Source organism: Haplochromis burtoni, unplaced genomic scaffold (assembly GCF_018398535.1).
Source record: "Haplochromis burtoni strain Fernald_Lab_line unplaced genomic scaffold, NCSU_Asbu1 Contig_94, whole genome shotgun sequence".
NCBI classification, from domain to species: Eukaryota; Metazoa; Chordata; class Actinopteri; order Cichliformes; family Cichlidae; genus Haplochromis; species Haplochromis burtoni.
Window position 1 is genome coordinate 1,730,415 of NW_024582455.1, and position 26,936 is coordinate 1,757,350.

Genomic DNA, 26,936 nt, shown 5'->3' on the forward strand with positions numbered 1-26,936 from the left:
CATTTAGCTCAAAAACTGAGTAATTTGTAAGAAAGTCCTACCTAATCTAGGTAACAAGACTAAAGTTCATAAGTACAGGATGTGAGATAGCTTGTGTATATGTATGGTTAAAATAATATTTTTATGGTAACACCAACATCTCACATTTTTTAAGAAAGAAAAGGGATTCTGACAAATTTAGTGTTACCACAGAATTCGTTCTGGTAAACAGCACCTAAGTTGACCCTGCAATTAAACAGGAGAGATCAGGGTGAAGCTGTGGGAGCCAGACTGAGGATTAGACTACTGGCACAAAACTGGATCTGGGGTTCCTCCAGCATCCTGTGCAATCAATCCCAGTCACACAGTTGAGAAACGTGGTTCCAGCAGTGCTGCCTGCAGTGGAACGAGGGTGAGCGGCAACCCTGATCAGCAGCATCCATGTTCATACAGCGCTTTCCTTGTAATATCTTCTCCCTGTTCTACTTTGACATGCTGATGTTTGATGGACTTCATCTGTGTTATGTCATGATTTTATTTTTCTATTTGCAAGAGGTCAAAGTTTAATTAACGATACTTAATGTTCCATGATGGACTGGGCCTGCGACAGCATCTGTCAGCAGGGGGAACATTGGAACCAATTTGTCATGTGGAGAGGGAGAAGGCTTTAATCCCGCAGATGAAAAGAGAAATGTCCACAGAAAGATGGACATAGAGATGATGAGCGAGAGTGATGGCGTGGATGGAGAGGAAGAGGAGGACGAGAAGGATGAGGAGGAAGAGGGAGACAGTAATCCCATCTAATTCACTTAGTGTTGCGCTGAGGGAGCAGGACACTAAGAGGATTTGGGACATTCTCTAAATTAGATCAGCAAGAATAACAAACTGCAAGGAGAGGTGGAGCGGAGGGAACGAAGGGGCACACTGGAGGAGGTGGTGGGGAGGAAGGAACATGTGAGAAGAAGGGAGAAAGAGAAGGGTGCAGAGGGAGAAGAGGTAGGTTACATGCAGCGGGAAAGAAGTCAAACGAAACCTCCGATGGGAGGTGGGACATCAGAAAGAGTGGCACAGGCACCAGAGAGGTACTGAAATGGCCACATAAACCACTGCTACCTGTTGCCTCAGGTTCAGTCACTTGGATACATACTCTCACTAGCTCCAAATGCCAAGTGCCTCCATAATCCAGACAACTGTTTCAGTGAAGCATATCATTAATCTGCGGCTCTAAAGTCTGACTTTTACTATTAGTGATATTAACTAGGTGTTAAGTTGTAATCTGCAGTAAAGCCCTAAGCAGAAGTGTATGCTGAGGCTGACAGTGGCTGGTTGATCCATTCATAGTGTAATACTGATCTTGTTACCACTGTTAGCTGCAGATCACTCACTACTTACACTGCAGTACTATGTGATTTAGAAGTATTACTGGACCATTACAAATCTTATTTAAATGATTGATACGAATTATTATTTTTAATGTCTCTTATGTAATCTGTGCAGATTTCAGACTAGGGCTATGCTATGCTACGATGTTGAGGTATGATAAATAATATCTGATGCTAAAGACTGACAAATGAAAAATAAATGACTAACTCGTTACCAAATATGTGATACAGTTAATCTTAGGTAACTTTATTGAGGAACAGTTGTGCTATGATAAATAATTACATTTTAATACTGTATGTATCACCTCTTTGGTTTCTCATTGAGAGTTCCAGTGAACAGCTAATAAATACAAGTTTAACACTTGGATACAATTTCTTGATAACCAAGGAGCACAAAATTCAACATTTATAAACAATAAAACAAGTCCAGGGCATTTAAAAAACTAAAACCAAGCTAAAAGTCCTACACATATACAATGTATGACAGGTGCAACAGTCTTGACATGGATGTTCTTGCACCAACCATCACAGAAAACCCTCTTCTTCATTGGTTGGTTGAGAAAGGCCTTACTGCATACAACTCCTCCACTATATCCAACACCAGTTCAGCAGACACTTCCAGGGCCAATCTCCTTGGCTTCTGTCTGGCTTCCCCATCCTGTTGCTCTGCTGAAGCTCTGCAGTCTTCATGCTTCCATGCCATTCTGCACATGCTCTGTGACTCCTATCGACTTGCCCACACCTCCCATCTTTTATGCAGTGCGAGCAGGTGTTAATGCAGGTGTTGTTATGGTTGGGTAGGAAGTAAAACACCCAACAAACTTCAAAATAAAAGCATGCAAAAATATATACAAACATGCATAAAACTATGCTATAAAAATAAACCAATAAAAGACAGAATACCAAGAGTCGTGTTAAGAGGAAACCAGGCACTGCTCATCACCAGGCCAATACCAACCCTACAGTGAAGCATGGTGGTGGCAGCAACATGCTGTGGGGATGTTTTTCGGGAGCAGAAAGTAGGAGTCAGTGTTGAGGGAAAGATGGATGCAGCAATATGCACAGACATCCTTGATGTTAAACTGCTCCAGTGCCCTCTGGACCTCAGACTAGTGTGAAGGTTCATCTTCCAATAGAACAACCCTAAGCACACAGCCAAAACACTACTTGGCTGTGTGCTTAGGGGCCACTCTGTGAATGTCCTTGGGTCCAGAGTTGAACCTGATTGAACATCAGATCTCTTGAGAGATTTAAAAATGCCTGTGCACTGACATTCCCCATCCAACTCGATGGATCTTTAAGAGGTTCTGCAAACAAGAATGGGAAAAACTGCCCATAAACAGGTGTGCCAAGCTTCATCATACTCAAAAAGACTGTACTTTCTACCAAAGCTGCTTCAAAAAAGGATTGAGCAAAGGCTGTGAATACTTATGTACTTGTTATATTTTTTGCTTTGTATTTTTAATAAATTAGCAAAAATATCGATATAACTTTGTCATTATGGGGAATTGTGTGTAGAATTATATGGTGAATAATTAATTTAATACATTTTGGCTATAAAATGGCAAAATATACAACAAGTAAAGTACTGTGAATGCTTTATCAACCCTATCAAACATTTGCCCTCTCAAAATATTTACGTTTTTTATGTGATTTGAAGTACACTTTGCTCAAAAGCTGTCATATTTATACAACCACTGGTTGCTAGAGAGAACTGTGTAGTCCCCAAAAGGTTGGGAGTGGTTCCAAACCTCGCCAACTGCTCATAAGTACTCATTATTCCCTCATCAGTGGTTGCCAGATGGTTGTAAACTGTTCTCTAGTCCTGTGTGAATGGGACCTTTTTCACCAGATCTTGACAAATTAGCACACGATTAACTGGTCACAGTACATGAATTTAATCTCTTATTGTTGTTTCAAAATGTGCAAAGTGAGTTCTGCAATTATTAGTAATAAGGATGATGATTAGTTCATTACCAGGCCTCTGGAGAACTTTAAGACATGTTGAGGAGGTAATTTAGCCATTTAAATCAGCTGCGTTGGATCAAGGACACATCTAAAACCATTTGAGGCCTGGAGTTCCCCCACCCCTGCTCTAGTACTTAAATCTACAGTTCCTCTAGTGGTCTTTTCAGGGTCTAAAAGGGATTCCGTTCCCCAAACAGACAAGGGGATATTATGAACGTATATACCTGGAGACTTCCCAGACTGCTAATTATTACTAAATTGGACGTCTCTTTCCCCTGTTTCCACTGCTAGTACCTTTTGGAGCATTTTAATGGAATTGATTGCTGTGCAATATGTAGCATTGTGTGTAACTATAAGAACTGTCATTAAATTTTTTAAAGCTAAATGAAAATAAAACTGAGGTTGTCATTTTTGGCAACTTTAATCATATCGACAGCACTCTGGGCGCCCTTTCCTCGTATTGTAAAACACATGTAAAAAACCTCGGTGTCTACATTGATGGTTCTTTTAAATTGAATAAGCAGGTGAGTGCAGTAGTTCAGTCCTGTTTTTTCAGTTAAGACAGCTAGCCAAGGTAAAGCCATACCTTCCGGCTAACGTCTTTGAGCGTGTTATTCACCTTTTTCTTACTTGCAGATTAGACTACTGCAATTCATTGTATTATGGTCTAGATCAGGCCTACCATCCATCGTCTTCAGATGGTTCAAAATGCAGCTGCTCGCCTGCTAACTGGTACCAAACGGAGAGAGCATATAACCCCAGTTTTAGCTTCTTTACACTGGCTTCCTGTCTCCTACAGGATCCAATTTAAACTTCTACTTTTTGTTTTTAAGTCACTTAATGCCCGAGCCCCTCCTTACCTGTCTGAGCTCCTCTCTGCCTATGCTCCAGGAAAAACCACGAGGTCTAGCTCAAAACTAATGCTGTCCATCCCACGGACTAACCTCAAATCCTGTGGTGATAGATCCTTCTCTGTGGCAGGTCCCAGACTTTGGAATAGTCTCCCCTTAAATATTAGATCTGCACAAACACTTGAGCACTTTAAATCAGTACTAAAGACACATTTCTATGCCCAAGCATTTTGGTCTTATTTGAATTAGTTTAGTTATTGTTTTAATTCTTTTACTGTCCTATTATTGTTTTTTTACTGTTATTATTGTATTACATTGTTGCTTTTTAATACCATTTTTATATTGTTAAGCACTTTGTGCAGCATCGGCTGTTTGAAATGTGCTATATAAATAAATTTGACCTTGACCTTGACCTTGACTACTGCAATCACATTATTTCTCAGTAATGCAGTAATGTAACACTTTACTGTACTAAATTCAGCAATCCCATTACAGTTCTAAATATATCATTACTTTCATTACAAACTTTCTTCATTTAACTGCATGGCAGGCAACATCCAAAATACCTGATGTTATAGGTATGGAAGAATAGGAAGGTAATAGGAAAGGAATAGGAAGAAGGAAAATGGTGGAGCAGTCTACAACTTACAAGGAGTGGACTTCTCCTACTCTTTTTTATTGCACAAAAGGACAAGAGCGCAATGGTAAAATGTAAACATCTGCACAGACAGTATGCTAACACAAAGCTAGCAAAGATCTCAGAGTGATGATAAGCTGACTGAATGCAGACCCCAGCCCAGCTTCCGGAGCCTGAACTTTAACAGGTAACAAAAAGCAGTGATGAGCGGTCAGGCTTGCCAGATTGTAGATTTGATTTCTACCTGTACATGCTTATACAGAATCACTGTGGGTAACGCCTGGGCGTATCTTGGTCTGGTTTTCAGCTTTTAGTTTTGTGTCCACATGTCAACACTAAAAACCTATATGTAGGATAGGAATACGTGTCGGCCTATAGAACTGTAGCCTGAGATTTATATTGTTAACTAACGATAATAATGTAATAATGCATTTCAGATCATGTTACAGAGTAATATAACAGGTAGTATAATTAATAACTTTCTGATTAAGCAACATACTTTATTATCAAATTTTGTAGTGTAATAATTTTCTTCTTGCGTTTGTTATATTTTGTAAACTTTTTATGGATTTCGATTATAGTAAATTGCCTTTGTGTAGATGTCAGGGATATCACAACACTGTGCGCTACTACAGCTGTCATTTTGACTTCAGCCCTGAAGCTAGGAGCACCAGAGAATTTCTAGCAGCAGGTTCCTGATTAACTTGAACCACCCTTGTAAGTCCCTTCTTATTTACACATGTAAGTTTCTGGTGTTTATTCTTCCAATATGTTGTTTTCCTCTGGAAACGAGTGCCATTAAGATGTGTGTCCTATTGTAAGTTCTTAGTCTACCAATAAGCATGCATTAGCAGAATGCTTGTGTTTTATGGATACTGTTGCTTTCCCTGAAAGAAAAACTATATGTTTAAAAGAGTCTGCATTCACTAGTGTATGTTTGATGATGCAATTGCACCCACGTCAGTACGAATTCATGCTTATGTGTATTTGCGTGTGCCTGAGCGTGTGTTTGACGCATGTGTTATGGCGGCAGTGGGATTAGGAATCGATTAAGAGGAAATTGGACTGCAGTTGGACAGGAGGGAGGGAGAAAGGAAGGGAGGGAAGGAGGGATGGTGGGGAGGCCGCTCAGCTCTGGCAGCAGCAGCAGCCTGTGGCATGATTACAGTGTGCATCCAGAGCAGGCCAGCCACCAGCTTGTTTGTAGGGGATTAGAGAGGGGAAAGAAATGAATCATATTTCTAAGTCCTGAGTGTATCCCTGTCTGTGTGTCTGTGCTTCGTGGTCCATATGCTGCCTCTGGGGGATTACAGGAGCATGCTGCCTGCAGAGTACAGGACATCTATCTATCTATCTGTTGAATTCACTCTGCTCACGATTTAGTAACAAAAATCTGTCTTTTCATGTCACAGGGTGTAGCATTATAATTTCAAGTGTAACTGGGTAAATGAACAGCCACTGAAGTCTGTTAGTGACTGCAGTCTCATGCTTAATGTTAATAAGCTTTTTGGGTTAGCCAGAGTTATGCTGTGTCACCATGAGGCTGAACCCAGCTTTGTGTTCTCAGGCTAAATCCCAGTCAGAAGTCTCACTGTTACTGGGCAGCCTGAGTAATAACCTCAGCCGCCTCTATTGTGTGGTACATATCATTTTTTGGGGGTTTTTTGCCTTCCCTATGTTCCAAGAGACTATCACGATCACGTAACCTACCTGCTAACCTTGATATATCATCTATTAAGTTGGTGTAGTTTCTCTGTAATGGTCAGCGCACCCTTTGGTGCAACATTTCTATTGTCAAGTATGCATAATTCCCTTTTCTTTAAAGGTAATCCGGTGCTGTAACGACCACTGACTAGTTTGGCAGATCTTAAAGGTATATCTGAGAACTACTACTTTTTGAAGGTTCTGAATCATCTCTGACGTTGCCAGTTAATTTTGAATTACTGTGCCCACAGCTTCTCTGGTTTTAAAACCAATAGCCTGTTGACATGTCCTCCTGGCCATGATAACTTATAATGGTCCGCTGTACCAGAGGCATGTAGAAAAGTTGTCGCACCATATGCACGAGGTGTGTGTTTCATAATGGTTTCAGGGCAGTGTACCAGGGGCATGGAGAAAAGTTGTACCATATGCACGGGGAGTGTGTGTTGACATGTCCTCCTGGCCATGATAACTTAGAATGGTGCATTAAGAAAGCATAGTTTGGACAGAACAATGTCCATCATATACACTCTATATACACTATACACAACTCCAGAACTTGTGGCATATAGAACAACTTTATCATGGATTCCTGATGTCGGCCAGAAGCTGGTCAATCATTAAAGTTGTAATATATATACATACATACAGATATATATTTATATATAAAGATAATGGCAATTGCTGGTGTTCATTTTTAATGGGCTAAACCTAAAATTATTCTTTTCAATGTATTTTTTTTTTGAAATAGGGAAAATTCTCTATCATGACTAACCTGTTGAAGCGTGTTGTAAAGCTCACGCGTGTAGTTAGGGTGTTCTAGAACATTTTAACTCTCAGAAAGAGGGTATGTGCTTACAGAGCTTTCATGTCATCCTCAGTGTTACTGACGCCCTTTAAGGAGCCTTCTTCATATAAGCTGTGTAAATTTTATGCTCATTGCCAAAATGCTCCTTTAGCAAAGACTAAGCCTTTCTGAATCCTCTGTCCAAGACAACATGGAGACAGCTGTTAAAGTTCCCTCGGTCATCCTCTTGTGTACTGTTCCAGAAAATAGAAACAATCTCCAGGCTTTCTATCCTTGCTCTCACTGATGTTTGGTACTGAAGTTTGTCACTATCAAAAAAATCAATCTCCTTCAACTGTGGTTGGTATTATTGTCTTGGACTGGTAACTCAATACCTTGAGATTTGTCCTTTTGTATGCACAACTCGTATCTGTAAGGATATATTTTAACCTGCTGTCCTGTTACAAAACATGACTCCATATTTTCATCATCGTCAGGTACGATTCTCTAAACACAGTTTGGCTGAGGTTCCTGAATTCGCAGAAATAAAGGTGGAGTAAAAGTAATTCTGTTACTCAAGGTACAGTCTATAGAAATATATCCTCAAAGCTGCCTCAACACAATCAGCATTTCACAGTGACATGGGGAACACAGAACAGAGAAAGTGGACATGACATGAAGTGGGCATGATTGAATCTGAAGTTTATTCCACTTCAAGGAAGCTGGAGCTGAAGCGACTGCCCATGAGATACTGGTGACTGACATTTGAAAGTTATATGAAAAGCATTCATTATGCTAACTTTTTTTAAGGACCCTCTGGGTTTGAATGTGGGGCTGTTGTTCTCCTTGTGCCCTGTGGGTGTTTTTTGTGTACCTTTGTCTTTTCTCACTGTGCAAAGCCATGCATCTTAGATTAATCTGAACTAGCTGTTTGGTGCCTGAAACTGCTATATAAATGCCACTCCATTTCCAAGTATATGAATGAATAACAGTAATAATACATGTCAAAATTATACCAGAGATACCTTTATCACCTCTTTATGTCACGGTTTGCGGGGGCAGACTGTGTGTGGGTTTGTATAGACTACCCAAGAGCAGACAGAGGCGAGGAGGCGAAACTTGAAAGCCAAACGAACCTTTATTTGGCTAGTTGCAGGTAAAAACATGGAAACTGAGAAAAAACTATGAACAACTATGAAATATGGAATAAACTGAGGGATGCTGGGAGAACTAAGACCTAGAATTATGACATAAACTGTTACAAAAAACTACGACCAGACATCGGGTGAAACACACATGAGGTGATCAGGGGAAGTGGAGACACATGAGGACACAGCTGACTCGAATGAAACATAATGACAACACAGGGGAGAGTAACACTGGACATGCTAACATGAGACACAGACCTTCAAAGTAAAACAAGAAACATGACGGGCACAGAGTAGACACTGAACTAAACCTAAACTCTTAACCAGAATAACACTGAAACTTATCCAAACAGGACAACTAAAGAATCAGAAAATAAACCATAATACAGAAAAAATACCAAAATACAAGAAATAGATCATGCTGGGTTAAAATGACCCAGAACCATGGCACTTTTACATATTCCACACACTTGTGGTATTTACATTTGTCTGTTGTTGCCATATTGTCTGATTTGGAGAGGGGAATGTCATTTTGAACATTAGTGAATGAGTATTTTCAGTTTTACTTCGCCAGGTGCCTCATCTGGGGAAATGGGAGAAATGTCTAAATTTGCAGCAAGCAGTGCATCCCACAGCCTCATGACCAGTTTGCAGAAAGGCCTACAAGCTCCAAAATGCTTTAGAGCTTCCATAACGCCTGAATTGTGTTCGGTAGTACGTTTAAACCAGTCTCTCTGGGTTTCCTTTTCTTCTTTGGGACTTAATATAACTGACCCGTGTGCTTCTTTGTGGTTTTAATACAGCTGAATCAATTTCCCCAGTTTGTTGCAATCTTCCTTTGCATTTTCATCCTTTTTTGTAAGCTCTTTAATTTCATATGTTAGTCCTTTTGTTTTTTTCCCCACATTTAATTTGTATTCTGTCTGAAGACTTTCAATTTTTCAAGTCAGTGCCCTTATTTCAAGCTTGATTGTCCTCCTTTCCTCTATTTTCCTCAGGCATTTCACTAGTCTCACTCATTTTGTTAGATAAACTGTATTCCCAGCAGCTCAAAAGCTTAACTTTCTCGGCAACGCAAATTTGCAACCCAAAAAAAGCACATCGGCCACACTGTGACAGCCCAACTACAGCAAACCAAACAGGCAAAACATTTCCCAAAAGAACAAATAGCAGCCTTTAGAAACTGTTCAAACAGAAGCAATTAACACCTTTGATGACATTGATCTGTTCATGTCACCGAGTGACTTTCCTCTGTTTTTGCACCATAGATTATTCAATAAGTTTCAGATAATCCCACGAAAAATAATCAAAAAGGCCCCAACACAACAAAACACAGAGGTGAGGTCCAGTTCAGTGAGTCAAATTAGCCAGCTATGGCTGCCTGTGCCTGAGGCTCTATCAGTCAAACAGCCACATATACCTAACATTAAGCCTAAAAAATATCCAAAGGATGAGTTATTAATTATTATTAATACATTTTTCTTTCCTCCAGTCTGTAAATATCTTCATTTCATAGCTGAAGTTGGGATTCTTTGGGACTGACTTGCTTGTCCTGTAAGAATCAACACTGATTTTTAGTTGTGGATTTTGTTCCTTGATCTAATCTGAGGTGTCTGACAGATGCTCAGACTGACAGTAATTGATCTGAGGCATTAGCAATATTATAACTTTGCTCTTCTCTGCGACTGGCTGACAGATCAACAACAGTACAAGAAAGCGTAGCCCACAGACCGGTCACATCACATCTAATAGCAAACACTCCTTGCAGGTTGACCTGCCCATGGACTGCCTTTGTATTACCCTGGTTGACCATAAAATATGGATAAAGCATATAGAAGGCAGTGCACAGGGACAAAAGACATAGCCTATGTGGTTCCCGGAAGCACGGCTAAAACCTTTCATCCAGTGCACTTTGCGCAACCCCCATAAAGCTGACCCTCTGGCCTATCGGTGGCAGGAACACACAGAAACATCCATCAATCCAAAGTAATCTGCCTGTCTCTCGTGCTTCAGTTTGGACCCGGTGTGGTGGTGAGACTCGGTATTAGGGTTAGTTCTAATCTGTTTTCTGTCCTCTCTGCCCTGCTCCCTCTCATTTCAGCCTTATACCCACTGAACCTCTTGTATGGAATCCCAATGTTCCCCACTATAGATGTCCCAGTGCTCCATTTTCTTCTCTTGCAGTAGAGGTGGGCGTATCGATCCAAATATCGATAGCATTACCAACACCAGTATCGGTATTGGATTGATGCTAGCGTGATAGGATCGGTACTTTGTTGATATCAGGCACACTGAATTGTGTTAAGCACATTATTTTTCTGGAAATGAAAAAAACATACCTCAAACATGCACTATGAAAAATGTCTGATCCTTTTTGTGTGACTGTCAGTTCTGTTTTATTAATAGCCTATATCAAATTTAAACAACAGGAGTTGACCCAACAAGCTTCAGAGACAGGCAAATTTAAATTCCAGGTCTCCAAAAAACCCAGTTTAAAAATAAATGGAAAGCTGAAAGATGTGTCTTTCTGTGTTAACTAATTATTGTGGAGAATAAAAATCACAGTGATTTAGTGGACACTAAAATGCATTTCCAAATTGATGATGATTCATCTCATAAATTGTGACACACTGCTCTCCCCTAAAAAAGCTGGCTTTATATGTTAAAAGTACCTGTATTAGTACCAGCAGTACTGACCCTGTATTCCCTTGGTATTGGAACGATATTAAAATTTGCAGTATCACTATTTAGCACTATCTTGCAGCCCTGAATTGCAGAGAAATGGAAGGATCCATGACTTAGAGAACACAGTAACCCAGGAGTTTTAATGAAGTTGTTTAATGTCTCAGAAACATTGTAGCTATCTGGCATGGTAGTGATGAGACCGGTCAAACACAGGAGACAAATGAAATATACAAAATAATTCATATCAGAAAATAAGCAGAGACGATTATAAAGCAAAAAAAAAAAATGTAAGTACAATAAATGATTAAGAAGCATACTGCTACTTCTATTGGATAAACCCCTGAGTTTGACAAAAAAGAAGAAGAAGAAGCAGAAACCAGAAGTATATAAACAGAAAAAAAATTAAAAGTTGGCAGTTTTCTAGAAATTAAGAAAGAGGGTGATAGAGTCTGTTGGGTGGAGTGCCTGTGTAACAACACACAGCTGATACCAGACATGATTACACTTTCAAGTTTTAATATTTACAAAACAACAACAAAAAAGTATATTAGCAAAGTCCATGTCAGCAGAAGATATAATATTAATGATGATAGTTATAATAGTACTGATAGTAATATGAACTTAAAAACAAATTACCACAAATTTTACTCAAACAAATTCACAAATTTGAAAAGAAACTTAAGTTGTTTTAAGTCTAATACAAAAAAGAAAAGAAATCAGACAAAACATCAAACACATAAAGTGGTACCCATCACATCTTTACAGGTTGGAGCTGAGAGAGGCACCAGACTCTGAGCAAAGGAGGAGGAGGGATGAGTCGGCCGCATGTAGGCCCAGTCCCTTCCCTTTCTCCGGTGCAGTCTCCTCTCCCATCAGATACCTCACTGCAGCAGTTTATTGGCAGTCTGCTCTCATCATGCCACTGTGAGATGAAGAGGGGTTCCTCTGCCTCAACTAGCAACAATGTGACCATTGTCCCTCAAAATGTGTGGAAGTGATCTTATTACACTAACAATGTACTAGCCATTCAGCTAATGATTATAACCATGCTCAAAGGCAACAGGTTCGTACTGCAGTCACTGGAGTGACCTACTCCTCCCCCCCCTCAGCTCGTATCCCACACAGGCTGCAGGGGGTCACTGTCATGCAAGGCTACTAGGAACCATCAGCTTGTGTGTGATTTAGAGAAGACCCTGTAAAGACACCAAGCTTTAGGTGTCACATTGGGTTAGCTGAACTGTTTTCATTTCTCAAAGCTCAATGATTAAAAAAAGCAGCTTTTTCAAAGAAAAACATGACAGAAAAAACAAAATTAGAAGTCTGAAAGGAAGAAATGCAGTTCTCATCAGTGTAAAAGGTCCATTTCAATTCTATGTTAAAAACAACCTGTAGGTTACAAATGTTGTTGTGCTGTGGCAATTTTACAAATAAGCCCTGCTTTAAATTTGGTCCGAGTCAAACTCAGCTTTATCAGTCGAATCAACAGGAAAGCTTGTTCTCACTAGTCTGATTTTATTCTGCATACATCAGTCTCTTTTTCCTTACATGTAGTCATTCCTTGATTTCAAGGCTGATTTTCTATGTTGCTTAAACACGATTGCCATCTCTTTGTTACAATCACCAAACCAAGCTTCAACAGATCACATTACTCCCACTGATATTTTTCTGAAACGACAAACACGTAGAGTTTATTTCAGCCGATCACTTCCTCAGCTGATGTGTGATTGGTGGGACTTCTGTGTCCCAATTTTACCTCTTCCTCCTTCTAAAACACATAGAAAGTAATCTTGTTTTTTTTTCCAACCTACTTTGATTATTATCTTTTTATTTCTTACCTCTTCCCTCTACCTCCCTCCCCACGCCCCACCTCCTGTTATTTACAAGACCTGGAACTTCCAGGAGTTCTGGTCTTTGTAGTCCAGACAGTCAGCGGCATTGAAATTGAGCTTCCAGGCAGTTTGGTCTTTGTAGTCTAGACAGTCGACGGCTCCAAAGCCCAGTGAGGCGGCTGTGTAGCCCTGGGAGGACAGTGAGGCTGGGGACTGGCTTAGGGGCCCGCCCATAGAGGAGGCTGTGATAGGGCTCAGGGCCCCTCCGGTCCCCGACAGCTGTGGGTGCATTGGAGACAGGTAGGAGCTACAGTCCAGGCCAGTGAAGTAGGAGGAGGAGCCTGCGTAGCTCTGGCTGTAGGCTGGGGCCTGGGTGTAGGTCATGGGGTAGGTGGTGGTACGCTGCATGCACGGGGTGGTGGAAGCAGACAGGGGGTCTGGCAGCGGAGAGATCGAGGCTGGGCTCCAGATGGACACTGTGGCACTAGCAGAGCTGGAACTGGGGGTGATGGCGGTGCCTGGAGGAGGGGGAGGAGGGCTGTAGGGACCGTTGGTGGGGTTGGCACTGGCCTCGGTGTTGGCCTCACGAGCAGGGGATGCCTTCTTTTTAGGGGGCCGTGGTTTGGACTGGCCTGTGCTCTGTTGCTGCTGCTGGCGGCACTTGGCACGACGGTTTTTGAACCAGACCTTTGGGAACAGGAGCATCAGAGAGAAGATATCTAAGTATCACTATTTCACAATCAAAGCAGCTGATAAAAAACATTAAAGATGTACAAGCTGCTTTCATAAGAACTCAACAAACCCTCACTTTCTTTCTGTATGTGTGTCCCTGTGACATACACACACGCACACACACACACACAGGTGTTTTGCCCTGCCAATATAGGAAAATATATATGAGTATAATTTTCAGTATAATGTGTTACCTGGACTCTGGACTCAGGCAGGTTGATCTTGAGTGCCACTTCCTCCCTCATGAAGATGTCTGGGTAGCGTGTTTTGGCAAAAAGAGCCTCCAGGATGTCCAGCTGCGCACGCGTGAAAGTCGTGCGCTCCCGACGCTGTTTGCGTGGGGTGCCTACAAAAAATGTTATTATTATTATTATTATTATTATTGCCACGTTAAAATCTACGTTGAGTTTATATCTGAAGAATTCCGCAGAAAAATTATTGGACCATGTAAGGCCATGTATCAACGTTGGTGTGCATTTATTACATTTAAAAAATGACTGAACTGATGATGAAAGAAATGATGAATTGAAAATAATATGAAATTCAAATCTATATATAAACAACTTCAATAAAAACGCTGAAACAAATAAACGAATTCCGATTTTTCTCTTGAATTCGCAGCATACGCTTTAAATACATAAGCACCGTTGCGGCTTCGTTTCACATTTTATACGCTGCTGTGGATATTTGTAGACAAACAAATAGTGGCGAGTCTCCGTAGCTCAATCTTTTATGTGGCGTTGAGGAAAGAAACAAACGTGTGCGGGATTGAAACGTTTTTATAGGACCGGATCCAGCAGGCCTGAAGTTTTTCTTTCTTTTTTAATATTTCTGACTGGAAAAAAAAAAGAAAGACCGAAACGAAATGAATATCCACATCGGGGATTATGACTTTTAAAAACGTAAATTTTGGGCCGAGCTCGACAACACGCCTTCTGCCGTCGTTTCAAACTATCCTCTGAGCTGTGGCAGATGCTGGTCGCTGCATATCGGCCTTTATAAACAACCTCAGTGTTCATTCATGAAAAAATATATATTATTAATGCACCAATATGAAATACAATGACTGTCCTTTTTGTAAATAGGTTACACTGTAAGCGCAACAGATTGGAGTTAGTTTTAATTCCGTGTGAGAACAGGCGGCCTTTCTCTTCTCACACATTTTCATTGTTTTTTGACTCTATAATCCTCTGAATTTATAGGTCAAGTGAACACATGTTCTGATACACGGAGCAGTAGACACTTAGGTTCATAATCATAAATATAACCGTACAGATACATTTTCAAATATATTATTCAAATTGAGTCTTTTCTTTCTTTACCGTTTTTCTGCGCAATATAAGCAATAAATACATAACGAATATTTCACTTAATTCATTTCCCTTGTTTTATTGTATTTGTTTACTTAATATAAAGGCGATTAAAGAAACTACAGGTTTACACAGATTAAAAACACACAGAAGTCAAAGGCCAGTACTTACTGGGATATCCAACGGCGGCGGTGTGGAGCAGATCCATGCCCGGGCCGGACAGCGTTAACCCGTTCACGGCGTAATGGGGTTGCTTAATGTAGGACATCATGCCTCCTGCCGGCTTTAAAACACTCCCTCACTCGCTCTCTCCTTCTCTCAGACCGGGGGCCGGGTCTCCTAACTAGTCTCCAGGGGGTGTATCTCTCTCTCTCTCTTTCCCTCTCCCTCCTCTCTCTCTCTCTCTCTCTCTCTCTCTCTCTATTTTCCTTCTAACTGCCTTTAACGGTGTTTGTTCCTTTTCCTGGGATGTTTGGCCTTAGGTTGTTTTTGTTTTTTTAATTGTCCATTGACTGCCTTCTCCTCAACTATCTTTATACCTTACTCTGACTTACTGCCTTCCAGCCAGGCACCTTTGGCCAAGCCCCTTTACGTTTGTTTCCACCTGACGCGTAAAACCACGGCGCTTTTAAGGATTTGGTGTTTGTTCAATGCTTCTAGTCAAAAAAAGAAAGACTACCTCAACTGAAGTCGGCCCGGTGCGACAAGTCAATACACCACACTGAAAACAGCACAGTTCGCTAATCGAGGCCGGTTAGAATCTCCATCAGAGCCGTGCGTAATTGCAGTGCGCACATGTAACGTGGCCGGGTGAAAGATGCCAAAAAGCAGCGGCAGCAGCGGCAGCAGCGGCAGCTCCACAGCAGTTTGGTGCCTGCGGTCTGACGGGTGTTGAAAAATTGTAAGGCGGGTGGGGGGCCTCTCTGTCCCTGGTCGTCCCTGAGAAGAAGAGGACGCTGATCTGCAGGGCGGACAAGTGAGGAGAGCGAGAAGAGACTGGCTAATTAGAAGTAACTTCTTATCCAAGTAGACACCCAGAGCCCTCCCTCCTTCTCTCTCTCCCTCTCTCTCTCTGCGCACACGCCCACGCGCATCTACATATTGTTCATTATTCATTCAAGTTGTCTTTCAATAGAGGAGGTGTATGACTGTGTACGTGACAAATAAAATTTGAATTTGATTTGGATAATATATGGTCTTTTTAATGTCCCTATTTGATCTAAATGTCGCCGCAGCAACAAAGAAGACTTGTTGATATGCAGGCAGTAAACACAAACATCGAAAAAGTATTATAAAACACGCACCGCGCGCGCGCAAACACAATTTTTTAACAATTTTCGTTTTTATAGCCACTTGCCAAGCTTAAAAAAGTCATCCCAGCAACAAGCATAGGTGTCCGGAGACATTTTCAAGATCTCTCTTTTTTTTTTAAACGAATTAATTCTTTTTAAAAATGTTATTATATTGTTCTAAAGTATTTTTGAAATTGGCCTACCTAAAATAATTGGACGACTGAGTGTGGAGGCAGAGGTAGAGCAGCTGAGGCGGAGAAGGGGGGTACAGGCCGGATTAAAAGTAGCACAAAGACCGCGTTGTTCTGCTATTAAATCCCCTTCTGATCCCCAACATGCTGCCTCCGGACCAATTATCCATTCATTCACTTAATCAATAATAATAATAATAATAATAATAATAATAATAATAATAATAATAATAATAATAATCTGAAACTAGTTTTATTTGATTTGTCAGGCCCTGGTCTGATTATATACCTACATTCTAAATGTGTAATAAGTATCTGATAAAGATGTTTTATTGCAAAGTCCGACGTTATTTCGTTATCTTATAATTTTGTACGCACTATTATTACAGATGGTTGTTTGTTTTTTTGTTTCCGTTACCCTTTGTTTATTTTGTCAGTCCTGGTGTTGTATTTATTCTCGCTGAGCTTTGTGTATGCGTTGTGTCTCCTCCCGGGGCTAGTTTGGCCTGTGCCATCCTCTACAGCGAGACAATTTCACAGTGTCCAAAGCCGATTCTCTGCGCTTGTTAATTGAATCGGATTTCTTATAGTTTAAAATCCACACACACACATACACACACACACACATGTAGCTACAGCCCAAACTGTATAAGGGGTTTATCTAGCTCTGTAAAGCCAAAGCAGGAGATATAAAGACACACACAGAGCCACAGAGAGTATTTTACCGGCGTGTTTGAACGTTTCCAAATCTCAGAATAAAATGTCTTCACCTGCTGAGGTGTGTGTGGCTGTCTCAGTGTGTGGGAGGCCTTCCAGTGTGCGCGCTGTTCACGGTTTGGATACGGTGGACTCTTCAGTTGCTCACCGCATCCAGGTACGCCTGTGTGTTTGTTTGTATGTCTAGCTGTTATTGTCAGTTGTTGTTGGGTAGTTTATACACAGCTAACTGCTAGCAGGATAGCTAAATGAGCTAAATGTGGGGAGTCCGAGGACAAGACTGTCTCGAGACCTCCAGCTGACATGAAAAAAAAAACGGCGGGAATAGCGAGACCTCAGATGCGCGTCAGGGCGCGAGCGCGGTAGTGCTGTGCACGCGCATTCTCCTAGCACCTGCCCTCAGAGTCTTAAGTACATTTTTTAACATGTTTTATGTTATAAGCTAACAGAAAATACATTGTTTTCTTACTTTTTTATGTTAAAAATGTTTTTTGTTATGAGCAGTAGAATTTGATAAGCTTATAGTAGGAAAAATAACTTCATTTAATCAGTAGTTTCTCAGTTGACAACAAAAGCATAAATAGCCTGTATTGTATGCTAATTATAAATGACACATTTGTATTTGGGACTGTATTAGGCTATAAAGCATAGTTGTAAAATATTAGTATATAGTTATTTTTAGTTATTGTACATTTATTTTGAAATGGAAAAGCTGTTCTAAATTAGACTCTTAGGTTCCTAATAAGATAATAAAATATAGGATTTTTTTTTAAAATCGTCATTAGGTTGTAGCCTAAATGCTGCACCAGATTTAAAGAAAAAAAAGTCCCAAAACTGCCGCATCCATTGTTTTAGAAAACAAGACAAGCATTATGAAAGCATTAGGAAGTTGACTCATTTATTCAGAATTATTTAGTACAGTCACTATTTTTCTCCTCCAAGTTATTTTCTTTGTGATTTTTACTCTTTAAATTGTGCTCTTGAATGTGCATAAAAAGATAAGCCCTCCCTAAGATACAGGGCTAGGTACCAGTCTAAATATTAATGCTCTTATTCAAAGCAGCGGATTTTACTGTTGCATGACAAGTAATGTTTTCTGGGTTGTTTGTTTTGGAAATTGTTCCGTGATGCTTGTGGTTTGGACGCACTAGGACCCAGAGTAGAAGCAAATTAAGGGCAACCATCACATAAGAGGCTTAGTGCATCTAATCTATACTCCCACAGACAAACACACACACACACACACACACACACACACACACACACACACACACACACACACACACACACACAGCAGGGCACAGCATTTCGTAAACATCCCATTTTGAAACAGGCACGCATACATGTCCCACAGGCAAACACCGCCATTGTATTTTCATTTAGTTTTCATTTTCTCCAAACTCTTTTATTCCCCTTGTTGACCTTAACTGCCATCCCACTTTGTTAGAGAACATTTGCCCATATGCTCCACTATTTCTCTCATCCCTTTTTCATTAGTGAACGCCCTTCAATAAACTAAGAAGCTGAGAGCAAACTCATCCATTCTGGACAGCTATAGTTTAAAAAAAAGAAAGAAAAATACTCAGATATGAAATCCTCCTCATCTGTATGCTCAGCGCTGCTCAGATGGATGTCTGAATGTTTTAATTCCAAAGGATAAAAAAAGGATTTCAAACTGGAATTGAAATGAAGTTTCACTCAGTCATTGCTCATGAAATGTTCCCGAGGCTTTTTTACTGACAGAAAATTTACTCTGTGTGTGTGTGTGTGTGTGTTTGGGCATGATGGAGATGAAAAAAGCTGTTTTTGTGCCATTTGCAACACGTCAAAGACCAAAAACCATTAAATTCAAAAAGGCCTAAAACACACATACACATACATGCACAAACCCTCCACACACACACACACATTTTCCCCAGCTGTTAAATACTCTGACATCATATTGTTCGATACACAGCACATTTTTGTATGTCTGTGTACACTCTGTGTGCTTATAGTGTGCATGTGTGTGTGTGTGAGACAGTTACACACACATACACACACGCGCACAGAGTTCAGCCGATTTATCATAATATGCTTTATCTGAAAAGTAAGTATCTTACCTCGGGATAAAGGGAGGAAAGAGGGGTTTGTGGCCAGATTGACAGAGGAAGGGTGGATGGAGAGAACTGAGCGCTCACTGCACTGGAACGGAGAGCCTGGACCTTAACTTCTGTGGCTGGATTGATCAGTTTTGATAAGGTAAACGAACATTATAGGAAGTTGCTGTTGTGAGAGAGAAAAGGCCACAGTGGTGTTTGTGTGTGAGTGAGGGTGAGACCGGCCAGGCTGACACAAACGAGAAGGTAAGAATGCGACAGTTACCGTGAGTGACTGGCGGACGACAAAAGTCTATAACTGGAGGAAACTGGGCGGAAAGTTAGGGCGGATGGGGTGGAGAAGAAGGAAGAAAGGAAGACCTGACTAGAGTGATGATAAAACAGGGCAGAAAAAAGTGGAAGAACAGAGAGAGAGAGAGAGGCAGATGGAGGGGAGCATGGGAGGGGCGTTGTGACAGACCCAGTCTGAGCTTTCTCAGGGTCCCGCTGTCAGCGCTGTGCCGCCTCTCATGTTTTTCAGTATACAAGTTGGCCTATTCATATAGAAAGTCATTCACAGACGACACATGTTCATACTACATCTGTTGTAGGAGTTTGTATGTAGCTATGAATGCTGTTGTTGGAGGGTATGTATCGAGGTCAGTGTTAACTCCTCATTTAACTCGTGTAAGGATTACTCTGCGTGAGCCCAGGTCAGACCATGTGTCTCTCTCTCTGATAGTGCTTACATTTCATATATGTACAGTTGTGTGTAGGTTACACTGAATAGTCCTGCTGTTACAATGTTTCTGCACACTGTTAGTGTATACGTATGCATATGCGTGGGCTTGCGTGAGCGCGTCCTTTGAGAAGGATTTGGGTTACCAGCAGTCTGTCATGGATCTAGGCTGTTAACACTTATACAATGCGATGCATATATAAACATATACTCAACAAATATAGACCAGGGCTGGATACTTAATTTACTTGCACCTTGGTGGCTATGTATATATGGATACAAACAAGCTACTTTAAAGAATCTCTAACAAATTTGATGCAGCTAAAACTTCAGTCATATTTATACTTGGTGGTCTCTTTGGTGATATATTGCATGTTTGGAAACCTCTGAAAAATGGTTTCACATGAATTTTTTATGGTAAATACAGCCTGGAAGAAACTAATGCTTTGTTATTTATATTTATGACATTTTAAAAAAGAAATACAAACCTATTTCCGTGATTCTAAAACGCCTTTTGTTCACACTATCAGCTTTTATCAACTGCAACCAAAGACTTTTTTTCACATTTTTTTCCATGTTTATGATACAGTCACACGAGGCCCCGTTCTTGAATAGAGTCGTGGCTATCAGGCTGATGAATGATATTAGTGAATGTTTTAATTAACCCCTGAATGCCTAGTGTAAACTAGTGTAACTGGTGTAAACTTGTATAAACTTCAATAAATTACACAATAGATTTCTAAGCAATAAAATGCACTCACTCCCCCACCCAAAAAAACAAACAAACAAATAAATAATTCTTTACTTCCTGCAGCAAATAGAATAAAAATAAAAACTCATGCACTTATGCAAATTAATATTGCTGTATAATTAATATTATAATTTTAAAAATTTTATTTTCAGTTTCAGGGTTCAGCTTTTAAAGTGTTAAAGTGTTGGTTTTATTACCATGCATTTTATGTGGACAGTTGTTTTATGAGATGAGATTAATGTAATTATACATAATGTATGATATGCGTGACGTCAGTCGTTGCAGGATGCAGTTCTGCTGAGGTTTTTTTTTCTTAAAGAAGCTGTGCTGCACTCCAGCCTCCTTTGGGTCCCATGTGGAGGCACAAAGTGTGTGTATGACAGAAGAAGGAGGATCAGTCTGACTATGAGTTCATCTGTAAATAATGTCTGGCCAGCATCTTGATCAATTTCACAGACTGCAGACCCCCTGATGCGTGCATGTGTGTGTCCTGCTGTCTTCTCTGGTAGACAGATCTCTAATCAACTGCAGACAGCAGCAGGTGGTGTGTGTGTGTGTGTGTGTGTGTGTGTGTGTGTGTGTGTGTGTGTGTGTGTGTGTGTGTGTGTGTGTGTGTGTGTGTGTGTGTGTGCAATACCAGTCATCATTTAACCCCCTCCCTATCACTGTCTGAGGTTTTAGGGTGTTAACACCTGTTCATACCGTCATACTCATACACTTGTAGAAGCTGAGAAACTGCATACCAAAATATCACCAAACAATGTCAAAATATTCACTTTTAATACTGGAAGTGAATACAAATTCAGTAAATGCAATAAAAAGAAAAAAAAAGTACACACACTCACACACACATATGCCCGAAATTCTGACTTGAACTAATTTAATTACATGTAAATTGTTCATTGAATTTTTCTATGCAAGTGCAATTTAAATTGCTACATTTAACAGGATCTGGTCCAATAAAATTGTACCTGATTGTTATACTTTTTGTACTTATTTAAATAAATAAACCTTTGATTTTTATACATTTCAGATGTGTTTCATTCAAAATTCTGGCTTCATTTTAATTGTGGTTGAAGAAAAGGTAGATAATGATCATTCAAAATACAAATTATGTTATGGAATAAACGGAGTTCATAATGTTGACTGATTATTTGAGGTAACCTTTATAGCAAACCAAATACTTTTCATTTGCTTAAAGTTATTTATTATTATTCATTAAAAATATATGATTAAACTGTAAAAACCGTGGAAAAACTGCTAATGTAAAAGCATTCACAGTGTTTAATTAACATCAAAAGGCAGCCTGTGCTCTTCAATTCAGTTTGCATTTTTTTTTAACTATGTAGCACTAATTCACAACAACAGCACCCTCAGAGCGCTTTATAATTGTATGGTAAAGACTCAGGTTCGGACTCAAACCCGGGCCACTGCTCTCTGACCATATGGCATGCAGTTGCCTGCTGACTCACAGGTACTAAAGTAGTACCTGTTACCCATCTATTCACAACTTAGACACAGCTTACACAAAGTTTTAAACCTAAATTTTTCAATTACACTATATGGACATGCTTTCTGTCTCCAGGGAAGTTATGTCCCCCAGATGTAACACACACACAGGCTTCAGCTAGTTAAGACAAAGCTCATATGTGCATTCATGCATGGCTTTATATGCTTTATAAAAGACCGTGTGTGTGTGTGTGTGTCTTCTGATCATGTGTGTGTGCTGGTGTGGAGGAGAAGGGGGACATTATTGCAGTGGGTGGACAAAGGTGGGGTGTGTGTGTGTGTGTGTGTGTGTCTAGCGTGGTACAGTAGCTTGAACCCCCACCCACCACCTGCAACACCACCAGCCCATATGGCAGTAGACAGCAGTAATAATCATGGAAGTGGAGCAACAGGCCCTGAGCCTCACTAATCCTCAGCCACACTCCGACACGTGCCACACTGATGCATACACCCACCCTATGGACACACACACACATACACACACACACTGAATGGTACTGAAGGTACCATTTATATATGCAATCATGCATACACACACACAGTCTCACAAATGCATATACTAACGAACAGAACAGAGTAGAATCACAAGGAATGTTTATTGCTCTGTAGCGGGTGGAGCTGCCACTGTTGTCTCAGTAGGTCCTGGTTTATCTTGCTTCATTAAGAACACTGTGCCAAAATACACATAAACAAACACACACACATCTTGCATTTACAGAACATCTTTCTCTCTATCAACGCTGTTTTTACGCTGCACACAGTTTCTGTTTAATCTCAGTTATGAAGCCATCAATTTCATGTTAATATTGTAACACATCGCCACAGGAGCACAAAGAGTTCTTTCTGATCAGCAGAAAAGCACCTTGGCTTCGTGCTCGTCCAAAGGCACATGCACTCGGCACACAAACAGAGTCGCGCGCACTCGCTCGGTACACATACACACACAGAAAACCTTTTACGTGTGACGCACAAGGAGACAGAGCGACAATGGCGCTCTTATTGTTAATTGGCTGTTTAATCCTGAGGAATGTGTGTGATTAGTACCCACCGGTGGGTCAGGATCTTGCTCAACACTCTTGTTCACAATGGACAGGCTGTAACAGAGATGTGAGAGTGAGCAGGCGCGCAAATGCACACTTGTGCACAAAATCACACAGAAGGACAAAGGTGTGCACATAGTGGTCCATGGGTATCACAAAAAACACACACATATACACAGACAATTGAGCATCAATACACATGTGCAGATTGAGAGGCCCTCTCACAAAGTACTAAAGTGACCACACATACACAGCAATCTACCCAGCATGCAACTCAGTGGCAAAGAAAAACCATAATTGTGATTTCAATCATATAGTACTGCTCATGCAAGGGACATACAATTTGCAGGAAACACAATATATAGATGTAGCTACACATCTGCATGTGTGTGTGTGCTCTTTTTTTTAACAATCACACCCTCACAGCAGAAATGAAAGCCATCTCAGAAGAGCTGGAGGCTACATCATGAGCATTGTCTGATGGTCATGAGACTGACTGCATGCTAACCCATATTCTCTTTTGCCTTCTTTTGTCAGCAAAGTAAAACACTTTTTTAATGCCATAATATTCAACACAAGTGTAACTTTATATGTAAAAATTCACCCATTGTGTAAGTGTACTGGTAAGTGAGGTAAGCCACTGGTTGCACTGAAATGCAACGTGTCCTTAACGTTGTTTGTTTCGATGTTGTTTGTCAAGATTCAGAGGACACTTAGAGCACGCTACAGTGGCCTGCCTGCATCATGGGGTCCACTGTGCTGCTGATGCATATTTACAGGAGTGTAAAAAGGTTATGATGGACAGAAAGGAAGGGTTAATGGGACAGCCAAGACTGGTTACAGGTGGATTGCTGGGTCCTGTGTGTGTGTGTGTGTGTGTGTGTGTGTGTGTGTGTGTGTGTGTGTGTTCTGTAGGAGGTCCAACCAGGCTGCATCACTGCTGACACACTGCTGCTGGTAAATCCAGCTTAGTGTGTCTAAAACAGGCCTACGAAATCTGCCACAGGGCACCTAATGCTAGGGCCGCTGTCACCCTCAATCACTCACACACACCTAATCCCCACGCTGTGACCCCACACACACACACACACACACACACACACATGGCCAGTGCTCTGGGCCCATTTAGCTTGGCAGGCACTCACAGTACCAGGAGACACCAGCCACAGGGTCAACATTTCATATGGTGGGGGAGTGATGGGGGAAAAGGAAGGATAAATGCGAGGTAGAGGGGTATGAGCTGCAGGAGTTCAGGCATGGAGGTAAGAAACAGGTGGCATTAGCGCTTGAGGTATGGCCAGAACAGAGAGGAGCAGAACAGCTGTGAGGTGAAGGTGCCTGAGGAAAAAGAGGGTTATGGGGCTGCGAATACGAGAGGAGAAGTGGTGTGTTTGTAGGGATGAGAAAAAAAGGCACAGGGAAAAATGAAGGGTATGTGGTGAGGAGAGGACATGGGAAAAGATACTTAGGGGCGTCTGAGTACAAATCAATTCAAAAATGAAAAAGGCACTTTGTTAAATACACCATAGAATAAGACGAGCAAGTCTTGATAGCAGTGGGCAGGGGTATGACCTTAAGAGAAAAAAAACTATAAAGATGTTTATGAAAATACACATATACATAAATTAACTGTTTAATTATTCTTAAAGTTTTATAAAACATCTAGTATTCAATAATACACCATAAGAAAATGAAGGGGGAGCGGTCTTATAGTTAATTGTGTGTGGTGATATTTCTTTTCCATTACAAAGTCTTTGTTTTTTCAAATTTAAAGATCCACTTCAGTCATTTTCTTTCCAATCCTGTAAATCTTCTGTCATGTCTTCTTTTCCCATAAAAAGCTTCACTTACATCTTCTACTATAATTAATTTTAAAACAGCTTAAAATAAGACCTCCCTTTCCACCTTCCTCTGTCCTACTGTGTGGTATTCCCTAAATTAATCTCAAGCACAGATTGGTCTTTTTCATTAAAGATATTTTGTTACTGCAGTTTGAAACTTAAATGAAGAGACCATTCACATTGCTGTTATATAACCCCTGTGCTAGAGTTATAGACTGTATATAAAAGATGGACAATGCTACCAGCTCTGAAAAGTGACATAGATCTGTCCTTTTAATAGCCAGAATGGGTGTGACTTGAGTCCAATTGTGTAGAGGTCTAGGGAAGAACATCCCTTCAGTTTTCTTGCTGTTTGATCTCAGTAAACACGTTTTAATTAGTTATGACCTCAATTGCTATTTCCAAATCATATATTATATAACAAAATGCTTTATGTGCTAATCACAGACTTAATTAAAGTAAAAAAGGAGGATAAAGCAGGATATGCTTCACTTTGTTTGACAAATTGCTAGCTAATCAGCATGCAGTGGCTACTCAGTCTGCTTTATGGTGGCCATGTCCATCTTTTGTATACAGTCCATGGCTGTAACAGTCAATGCTTCTGCCAGAATAAAGTATCTAAAAACTGGGGACTGGAACATGTAAAGGTTCCAGTACTACAACTACTTTTTGGTGTGGATCCACTAAGTATAGCTAGCATATCTACGAGTTCAACACTTTTATTGGTGGAGACTTTTTCATGTCTGTCTGCATTTATGTAAACTGTGAACCTGCCAGTGCTGACAGCGTTCTTTGTGCTCTGTGTTTTTCCAGGTTCCTGTGCATGCAATGCAGCAATGGGGGTTGAAGAGCCAGCTGGTTTTACCACTGCAGCACTGTTCCCATCCTGTTGGCATGGGGTTAAAACAGGCCATAAGAGTTTATGTGCCAACGCTTATACCTTTATACACAATCTTATGTTATCTAAGAAGTACAGAAATGCTCCCATAAAGTAATTGAAGGCGAGACACTTAAAGCCTATCAATGCAACTTAGGACCGTGCTCCAACCACTAGGAGCTTTAACAAGACTAGCAGGGCTTTTTGATGCTCTCAGTCTAAATCCTTAATGTGTCTGCAAACAAATTGAGAATCTAGTCTTTAAATATCCTTCTTCTCAGTCCTGTAAGCTTTCAAATGACCTTAAAGTATTAATCTTATCTTTAAAATGTATTATTGGATGGGCATTGGTAAAGTTACATTACATAGCGCCAGTTCACAACAGCAGTTATCTCTATGAGCTTTACACTGTAAGGTAAAGACCCTGAAATATCAGATGTAAATTCTAATGAATGGAACAACCCCCAGACCACTTGGTGACTGTGGGAAAGAAGAGACCTCAGCAGGCTGTGGGGCAGCTGGGGGTGGTAAGGAAACAGGACAGCACCGAGGAGCAAAGAGAGCTCATAAACAACAAACAAGATGAAACACAAACTACTGGAAACTGCTGCAGAACAAACACGTGTATGATGTGTAACATCACATGGCTACCATAGAGATATTGCAACGGTACAGTATTTGTTTAAGACAATTTCAGGGCAGTGAATACTGTGAAACTACTTGGCAGGTAAGTAAAAAATATTGTTGTCAATGAGAGAATCAGCATTATTAATAATGTAGGATCACAGTTTAACTTCTGTAAACTAACAGGATATTCATGTAATCTGCTTCTAATAATAAAGTAAAAGCATAAACACGCTGCTGTTCTCTGTCATTGTACGTGTTCATTTTA

At 40.5% G+C, this 26,936-nt stretch overlaps 1 protein-coding gene and 1 long non-coding RNA gene across 2 annotated transcripts; one reads left to right on the top strand and one right to left on the bottom strand.

The window, feature by feature from the left end:
- Window positions 1-11,275: 11,275 nt before the first annotated feature.
- Window positions 11,276-16,013, bottom strand: LOC102308068 (homeobox protein otx5). Its single transcript, XM_005926582.3, has 3 exons — window positions 15,181-16,013; window positions 13,894-14,045; window positions 11,276-13,654 (listed from the first exon to the last, which is right to left on the bottom strand). Exons 1-3 carry the CDS (start codon window positions 15,278-15,280, stop codon window positions 13,016-13,018), a joined length of 891 nt encoding a protein of 296 aa, XP_005926644.1. The 5' UTR covers window positions 15,281-16,013; the 3' UTR covers window positions 11,276-13,015.
- Window positions 16,014-17,089: 1,076 nt separating this feature from the next.
- LOC102308583 lies at window positions 17,090-26,903 on the top strand. The gene is made up of 2 exons (XR_316050.2): window positions 17,090-19,450; window positions 25,981-26,903. It is a non-coding gene; the product is annotated as an uncharacterized LOC102308583 (long non-coding RNA).
- The last annotated feature ends 33 nt before the right edge of the window (window positions 26,904-26,936 follow it).

Excerpts from the sequence above, each read along its gene's own strand:
- LOC102308068 (XM_005926582.3), bottom strand. The coding sequence starts at position 15,280 with ATGATGTCCTACATTAAGCAACCCCATTACGCCGTGAACGGGTTAACG. Across the intron at positions 14,046-15,180 it reads CGCCGCCGTTGGATATCCCA|GCACCCCACGCAAACAGCGT; the intron begins GTAAGTACTGGC and ends CATTTTTTGTAG. Across the intron at positions 13,655-13,893 it reads TGCCTGAGTCCAGAGTCCAG|GTCTGGTTCAAAAACCGTCG; the intron begins GTAACACATTAT and ends CTGTTCCCAAAG.